Here is an 8,304-nt window from a genome sequence, read left to right on the forward strand (position 1 = left end):
GCACCTCCGGGAGAGCGAACCGGGATGGGAACGGGACCGGGCTGGGCACCTCCGGGAGAGCGAACTGGGGTGGAAACGGGACTGCGCTGGGCAGCACCGAGAGTGCAAACCGGGGTGGAAACGGGACTGCGCTGGGCAGCACCGAGAGTACGAACGGGACTGCGAACGGGACAGGGCTGAGAAGAACCCGGAGCCCCAACCGGGCTGTGAACGGGGCCAGGCAAGCGAGCCCCGGGAGTGCGAACGGGGCCGCGGAACGGAGCGGTGCGAGCAGCCCGGAGCCCGGCGGGGGGCGCGGGCCGGGCCGGGAGCGGAGCCGGGCGCTGACTCAGCCGCCGCCGCCCCGGGCCGTGACGCGCCGAGGGGCGGTCGCTGCCGGCTCCATATAACGCGGCGGCCGCCGTGCAGAGCTCACACCGACCCTTCCTGAGAGGGGAGAGGGGCTGAGCAGCCGGGCAGGCAGCGCCTTCCTCCTCCTCTTCCTCCTCCTCCTCCTCTACTTCTCGGCGCAAGCTGCACTTTTGCCGGCGTCAATGAAACTGGCAGCGATGATCAAGAAGATGTGTCCCAGCGAGGCCGAGCTGAGCATCCCCGCCAAGAACTGCTACCGCATGGTCATCCTGGGCTCCTCCAAGGTGGGCAAGACGGCCATCGTCTCCCGCTTCCTCACCGGCCGCTTCGAGGAGCAGTACACGCCCACCATCGAGGACTTCCACCGCAAGTTCTACAGCATCCGCGGCGAGGTCTATCAGCTCGACATCCTGGACACRTCGGGCAACCACCCCTTCCCAGCCATGCGCCGCCTCTCCATCCTCACAGGTACTTGTCAAGGGTCCCTCTGCCAGATTCCTGCTCGGTTTGGGGATGTTTTTCCAGTCCTGGGAGGAGGGAGGTAGGATTTTGTGTGTTCAAGTGGATGTGCAGCTCTTCTTGGTGAACAGAAGGATGCAGGACCCAGGTCCTGCCTGGTCCTTCCTTCTCCAAGTCTCCATTTGGCTTAGGAGTGGGTCTCAGTGTGTCCCTGTCCTTGCAAACCTCTCACGTTCCCTCTTTTCCCCCAGGAGATGTGTTCATCCTCGTGTTCAGCCTGGACAATCGAGACTCCTTTGAGGAGGTGCAGCGCCTGAAGCAGCAAATCCTGGAGACCAAGTCGTGCCTGAAGAACAAAACCAAGGAGAACATAGAGGTGCCACTGGTCATCTGTGGCAACAAGGGYGACCGGGACTTTTACCGGGAGGTGCAACCCCGGGAGATCGAGCAGCTGGTGGGAGGGGACCCCAAAAARTGCGCCTACTTCGAGATCTCAGCCAAGAGGAACAGCAGCCTGGACCAGATGTTCCAGGCGCTCTTCACCATGGCCAAGCTGCCCAGCGAGATGAGCCCCGACCTGCACCGCAAGGTCTCGGTCCAGTACTGCGACATCCTGCACAAGAAGGCGCTGAAAGGCAAAAAGCTGCTGAAGGACGGGGGTCGGGGTGGCACGGAGGAGGCGTACGGCATCGTGGCCCCCTTCGCCCGGCGGCCCAGCGTGCACAGCGACCTCATGTACATCCGGGAGAAGGCCATCGGCGGYGGGCACAGCAAGGAGAAGGATCGCTGCGTGATCAGCTAGGAGCCCTCCTCGCCATGGGAAAGAAGGAAGGAGGAAAGAAAGAAAGAAAGGAGGGGGGAAAGATGTTCATTTYCGAATTGTCTTTGGGCAGGTGGCCACCCGAGCAGAGAGGGGGTCGCCTTTCCCCCAGCCTCCCTCCTCCCGCTTTCATCATCTCYCTCCCTGGGGGTGCATTTTGGGAGCGAGGGATGCAAAGGGGGAGGCTTTGGAGGGCAGGAGGAGATGTCACTGAGAACAGTCTCCTCCTCTGAGTAAAGAGACAGGGAAAGGGTGAGCTGCTGGGCAGCCAGGATGAGTGTGGAGGGCACAAACTTTGGTGTTTCTTTCCCTCCCAAACCACCCAGCCTCGGGCACGGCCCTTGGGAGGGAGGGCAGGGGCCTGCCAGCACCTGCTGGGGCTTTGGGGTTGGTTTTTGTTTGTTTTTTTCAACTTGAGAAGCTGTGCAARGACTCTGGCTCTGTGTTGTGTGTTCGTCTGTGTCTGCAAAACACATGCAGAAGACACTCCTAAGCTGTTGCAAAGACATTGAAGAGTTACAGCCCCGATGGACCAAAAAACTGACTCTTGTTTACATTTGTCTTGTTTGATTTGCAAGATTTGGGGAGGGTGGGGGGAGCGGGAAGGGTTTTACAAAACAAAATAATAGGCACTTTATGTAGGTATTGTTTGTCATTGACATGAACAAAAAAAAATCTTCAAGTGTTTCTACCGTGGGTGAAACTTGATGTTTTATTTTTTCTACAAATTAATAAAATCTTTTAAAAAATTACACCTGYGAGTTTTGTCTTGGCTTCCTCACCCTACCCCATGGCAAAGCCTGCTAAATATAAAGGCCAGAGCTCCGAGGTGGCAAAAGCAGCCTCTCACTCAAGCCCTGAATTGCCCCATTTTCTCCGACTCCCAGTGCAAAGGTTCCCGCCTCTGCAAGCCGCTGGGTTTTTGCCACACAGGGTAACGAGGGGCCACGCAGGGAGTTACTCACTCCAACGGGTCACTGAGCCAGCACTCTTTCCTCACTCCACTACGCCGAGTGACGGTGCTGCCARCCCCATGACACGCCGGGCAGTGGCATGTCACCGCCTGCAGTCACCCAGCAAACTGACATCACTTCGTTATAAAGAGCTGATTGTGTTTCATGCTCTTTGCCGATTAACTAAGCACTGTTTAATGATGTCAACACAGACTGATTCATTGGCACCCCAGCTRGGATATTGTTTTTACTTTGCAATATGAGTAAAGGAAGTACTTTGCTCAAAAGGTCACCTTTACATCTGATGGTTTTTAATCTCTTCCCAATAACGAGTCACAGTAATCAGWGCTAGAAGTGAAAGGGAAAGGGGATAACTCTTCAAAGAAAGCTTCTCCCGACTCCAGCTTCTCTTCCAACTCATTTTCAACCCCCGCACCCCTCTCAAGCAGCAGCACCAATCTGTGTTTAGTACGTATTAGTGGCAAAAAAAAATCATATTGAAGCCACATAACAACAGTGAGGGAGTGAGACTGCAAAGCAAACCACTTCAGTTTCGCTTGAAACTTGGATTCAAGTTGACAGAGTTAACTTGTTCCTGAACTAAGTGCCAGACATTTCTTTGGCAAYGTGTTGTTTCTTCCAGCTCTGCCTATGCCTGATTTCACAGGAACRGCAACTGGCAAAAGAATGGAAAACATCGTCCAGGCATGAGACACAGGAATTTATTGAGCTGGGACAGGCAATTGCTGGTGGAAAGGCAATTTCAGTAATAAAGAATGTGTACATTGTGCTTTGTTTATCTCAGTGTTCTGCTTTACTCAGAGTCTACACACTGGCACCTTCCCAAAGAAAGTACTAGTACAGTATCCCAGTGAGAACAGAGTTAATCCCTAAGCTACAGGTGAGTTCCAACCGTCCCACTGAGCAGAATTACCTGTTCAAGCTCCTCAGATGTTTGTGGTTGTGGAAAGYCCCTGAATGCGGAAGTTACCTGTTCTGTTGAGCCTGACTTTTAGCATGGAATAACTAAAAGCTTTTATTGTTTATGCCCTTTAACTGGTTCTTGCCCTTCTTCTGTTTTAAGAGGGCCCAGGATCCCATGTGCTGCCAACATCCTGCCCCTGYTCTGCCCACATCCACTCAGCAAACRCACAAGAGAGGCAATTTGGAATTTATAAATCTTTATTTGACTCATCCCAGACACAACCACCAATTGTTTAAAAAGGGAAATACAGAAGCAATTGAAAGCAATCATTCCTTTTCCAATGCACAGGGAATGGAAAGTGTACCAGAGATTCTTTCCAGGAGCAGAGCCAAACAGTTCATGCTTCTCTCTTATGTTCYCTTTTGATGTTTGGCCATTTTTAAGTAAAACAAATTGCAGAAAATGCCCCCTTTTTCGCCAGAAGGTACTTTGATCCTTAGTGAGGAGAAAGCARAATGTCTCTTGCTTGTTTGAAAACAAAAAAGAAGAACCCCACCCTGAGAGAAAACAGGAGATGGGATATGTAAGTGCACAGTTCTGCAGCTGATCAAGGGAACGTGCCGCTGCCATCGTCCCGGGAGAGCACAYGGTGTCCTGGCTCTGTGTCACACACCCACAGTCCACACAGCCACAACTCTGCAGCAGTGGAACCACAAAACCTGAAGAAAAGCCAACTCCTGCCACCCCGTTCAGCTTGGAGAGGAGGTGTCTCAGACCCAGAGAGTGGAGCTGTGCCTTTCCTACTCCTTGGGGATTTCAAACATGCAAAGGCTCTTGTACTTCTGCAGCAGCTCRTTTTTGGTCCGGACCTGCTCCCGCAGGTTCTGCAGCTGCTGCTGCTGCTGCTCTGGGCTCACCCCGATGCCAGGCATGGAGCTGATCAGCTTCCTCATCTCCTGGAACTTGTTCTTGAGCTCATTCAGTACCTGGTGAACATCCTGGCTGTCCTTGTCCATRCTGCAGAGGAGAGAAAATTGAGACACTGTGAATTCTCCTGTTGAAAACACTGTAATTTCCAATACAACTAGGGTTTAAACTGGAATTCACTGGGAAAATTGCTCTTGGTATCTAGCTACACACACCTGTTCCATTTATCCCAATAAAAKAACAGAGATGGATATACAGACTGAGAAGCTTAGGGGCAAACTGGTTTCCTGCAAATTTCCAGCACACAATCCAGCCACCTCAGGACGCATTAATCAGGTTAGGAGCTGCTCTGCAGCTTTCAAACATCACCCTGGAGCAGGCTAAAWTCTCCCTCTGAACTCCTGTACCTCTCTTTGGGGAAGGTAGGATTGCATATGTGTTGTGTGTAATCACCTGGAAAAAAAAGAKCCCAGTCTCACTCATGACCTGTTGCGGCTGTAATACAAAAAAATCAATGCARTCAAACAGCTTGACAGCAGAAAACAGAAACTGTTCCCCAAAGTGTCAGAGAGTGTCCAAAAGCAGAGAAAATGGTGCTTTGGAGCTTTAAAAGGAGTCTCTGGGGATTTATACCTAATAAAAAAGAAGCAGAGGGGTTTTTTTTTTTTGGGTTGGCTTGGGGTTTTTTTAAGAGCAGCAGAATTGGCTCTGCAGCCAGCTCTGTGCTTTTCAAGGCTCAGTGTTGTCTGAGGCAGCGTCTGCCCTTGAACCCTCATTAGTATCTGACTCAGCTTTGTTAGCACCAGCAAGAAGTTTTACTGATTCCAGGCAAAAGCAAGCCCCGCTTCCAGTTAATAGGGAGAGCRGGATTCTAATGGTCTTTGAAAAACTGGGAGCCTGTTCAATAGCCAGACCTAAAAATAAATGTGCTTGGCATGACCAGGGCAGAGAGGTGCTCGATTAGAACTTTGGGGAATCGTGACATGGCTGAGAGCAAAACTTTTAAGCAGATGGCCACTGCTTGTTTCAAAAGCCTGTTGGAACAAAATATTCATTATTTCCTTCTAAATAAAACTGCAGCTGGTACTGTAATGTCTCCCCATTTTGCAGGCACTCAGGGCCAGGTCGGCAGTGGAAAAATACAGGCACATGCACAACCAACCCCATGGCACATSTGGGGAAGGATGGGGTGACACTGCCTTAAATCCAGCACAGCTGCAGGCTGGCTTTGACAGCGGTGTCATCCCCACATCTCCTTCCCTTCCCCACACAAAGAGAATTGACAGCTGCCTGTTGCCTGTTTGATCCAAAGGGATAAATATTTCASGCTTGTGGGKTTTTTTTGTTCCTGATGGTTTTTTTTTTTCCTGCTGGATCAAGCCATTGAAGTGATTCCCCGTTTTGGATGCATGGACAGGTGGGAGTGAGGAGGTGTGGGAAGAGCCTGAACTAACACAKCATTCAACACAACATCCAACCATAGCCTGTGCTGATGGACTGGACACAAAACCTGCCTCAAGGCAAGGCGTTCTTCACCACACCAGCACAACCCACCATCTGTGGAGCCACACAGTGGGACCTCAGCAGTGATGCCACTGGACTGTACAAGGCTGAAAATATCAGCAGATCCTGTTTAGGGAAACTTTCTCCAAACCCAAACAGGAARCAGCACCCGTCCTTGAATGTTTGCAAATTTACGTGATACATCCTCGCTCCGGAGCACAGAGTCACCTYGGAGATGTGTCTTCATGGCTGAGTCAGTGTCAGAACAGCAGGGCTGGGCTCTGCCACTCRAGGCAGTGTTAGAGGACAGCCCGTTTGCCATCTGTCAGGGACAGAGGCACAACATCCCACCGCTGGCCGCTGTGGTGCCAGCTTTCTGACACACCGTTCAGGACCCACGCTGGCTCGAGCCACCTGGGAAATGCCATGGGCAAAGCCAAGGGAGGTAGCTGGGCAGCAGGAGTGGGTGGCTCGGTGGGACAGGGCACAAGATATCCCCAGGACTGTCATTTGTGTGTCATTATAACCTGATCAGCGACAAATCAGAATCTGGGAGGTCTCAGCCCATGGCTACTGCTCACGCAYGCACCTGGCAGGGGATTTAGCCTCACTCCTGTGGTCTGGACAGATCAGAATCAAGGTCAGTGGGCAACTTGATGGCCCACACCTAGCACAATGGGGACACTKAAATCAGAGGGTTTGTGTTCTCATGCCCATTCTGGACTGGTGTGTCAAAGGTATTCATTGCCATGGATTGGGCTGCTTGGGMTGCAGAGCCATTAAGGATGAACCCYSCTCACCTTGGTCCAAGCRYAACATCAGCAGGACACAAWTCAGCTYCTCAAGGAGYACACAGGGAGAGGGCAGGAGGAAGGCAATTCATGCTTCCCATGCCCACTGACTCACCCTGCAGTGTGCCCATGTGAGAGCATGGAGCCTGCCTTCATGGATTTCCATGGCAGAGCCATTCCCTGTCTGGGAAGTCAGACAAGCATCTCTGGAGGGGTTATCCTGGTCCAGAAACTCATCAGTTCTCAGRACCAGCACCTTTCACCTGTACAGGGCTTATCTTGAGCTGGCAAGAGAACAGTGTATGTTCCACTGGGGAAGCCATCCTCCTTTTTACAACTGCCCCGAACTGGGCTGCATTCCTGACGTACTGCCTGTACTTTCTGAGGCTGTTATCAGCCAAAGAGTACAGTTCTCTAGAGCAATAACCTGGCGGACACACGGTGTTTCTGCTCCGGGGTTAGTGGTGGGGCAGTGTACCTGTGCCATGGCAGCACCTGCACTGCTCGGGTGACCCCGACACCACCCCGATACTGGCATGACCCAGAGTAGAGATGCACTTGGGACTATGCTAGCTSCCTCTGACACATTTCCCAGGAACTCCAGCTGGAACAAAAAGGGCAAAAGAGATGATAAGAGACTGAAGTGCAACCCTAGAGGGGTGACCCCATTGCCCTGCTACCTGTTCAGGGCATCCTGGGGATGTGGAGAGCATCTCCTCGGAGAGCATCACTTGAGGGAGGATCCAATAGCCCAGCTCCCTGTTCAAGGCATTATGAGTATGCTAAGGATGCTGAGGATGCTAAGTATGAGAAAGCAACGTTAAAGAGAGAGCCCCACAACTCTGCTCYCTGTCCAGGGCATCCCAGGATGCTGTGGTTGGCAGAACATCACTCGAGGGGGAACCCCACTGCCCTGCTCCCCATGCAGARCATGCTGGGGACGCTGGGAGCTGGSTAAGCATCACTCGAGGGGGCATCCCACTGCCTCATTCCCTACCCAGGGCATCCCTGGGGATGCTGTGATGGGAGAACAGCACCGGGGAGGGCACCCCTTAGCCCTGCTCCTCACTCAGGCCCCACGAGGGCTCTCTGTGCTGTGAGGCAGCACCGTCCGAGCGGGGCGGCTGCGGCAGTGCCGCGGTGCCCGGCGGGGCGGGGGATGGCGGTGGCCGTGCCCGCCGTTACCATTTGATGATGTCGTGGACGAGCGGCAGGAAGGAGAACTCCTCCTGCGCGGGCGGCAGCGGCGGCGGTTTCTGCTCGGCGGGCGGCTCCGGCGGCGGCGGTTCCTCAGCGGCGCGGCCCGCGGGCCCCGACGCCATGGCGGGCCCGGCAGTGACGGAGCGGGGCGGGCCCGCCATGGCCCCGCCTCACGGCCCCCGAGCCCGCGGCGCCGGCCGGGGTGGATATGGGGGCCGGTGTGGGCAGCGATAGGTTAGGGGGAGTGGGGTGTGCTGTGCGTCCGCATTGGGGTCCCGCTGAGACCTCCAGGGATCGCTCCCGAAACTCCCAGTGAGGCCCCCCACATGCTTCCACAGTGATCCTGCCTGTGCCCCCAGTGATCCTCCTGCACCT

The 8,304-nt window shown here is 53.6% G+C and overlaps 2 protein-coding genes across 2 annotated transcripts; one reads left to right on the forward strand and one right to left on the reverse strand.

Moving 5' to 3' along the window:
- The first annotated feature begins 390 nt into the window (after nt 1-390).
- Nucleotides 391-2,382, forward strand: RASD1 (ras related dexamethasone induced 1). Its single transcript, XM_057369758.1, has 2 exons — nt 391-819; nt 1,062-2,382. The coding sequence occupies exons 1-2, from the start codon at nt 534-536 to the stop codon at nt 1,610-1,612; spliced, it is 837 nt and encodes a 278-aa protein (XP_057225741.1). The 5' UTR covers nt 391-533; the 3' UTR covers nt 1,613-2,382.
- Nucleotides 2,383-3,753: 1,371 nt separating this feature from the next.
- Nucleotides 3,754-8,061, reverse strand: MED9 (mediator complex subunit 9). Its single transcript, XM_057369760.1, has 2 exons — nt 7,915-8,061; nt 3,754-4,525 (listed from the first exon to the last, which is right to left on the reverse strand). The coding sequence occupies exons 1-2, from the start codon at nt 8,049-8,051 to the stop codon at nt 4,309-4,311; spliced, it is 354 nt and encodes a 117-aa protein (XP_057225743.1). The 5' UTR covers nt 8,052-8,061; the 3' UTR covers nt 3,754-4,308.
- Between the last annotated feature and the right edge of the window lie 243 nt (nt 8,062-8,304).

The sequence above is a fragment of the Malurus melanocephalus genome, unplaced genomic scaffold, assembly GCF_030028575.1.
Source record: "Malurus melanocephalus ecotype Western Australia unplaced genomic scaffold, MMel_1.1 scaffold_115, whole genome shotgun sequence".
Lineage (NCBI taxonomy): Eukaryota > Metazoa > Chordata > Aves > Passeriformes > Maluridae > Malurus > Malurus melanocephalus.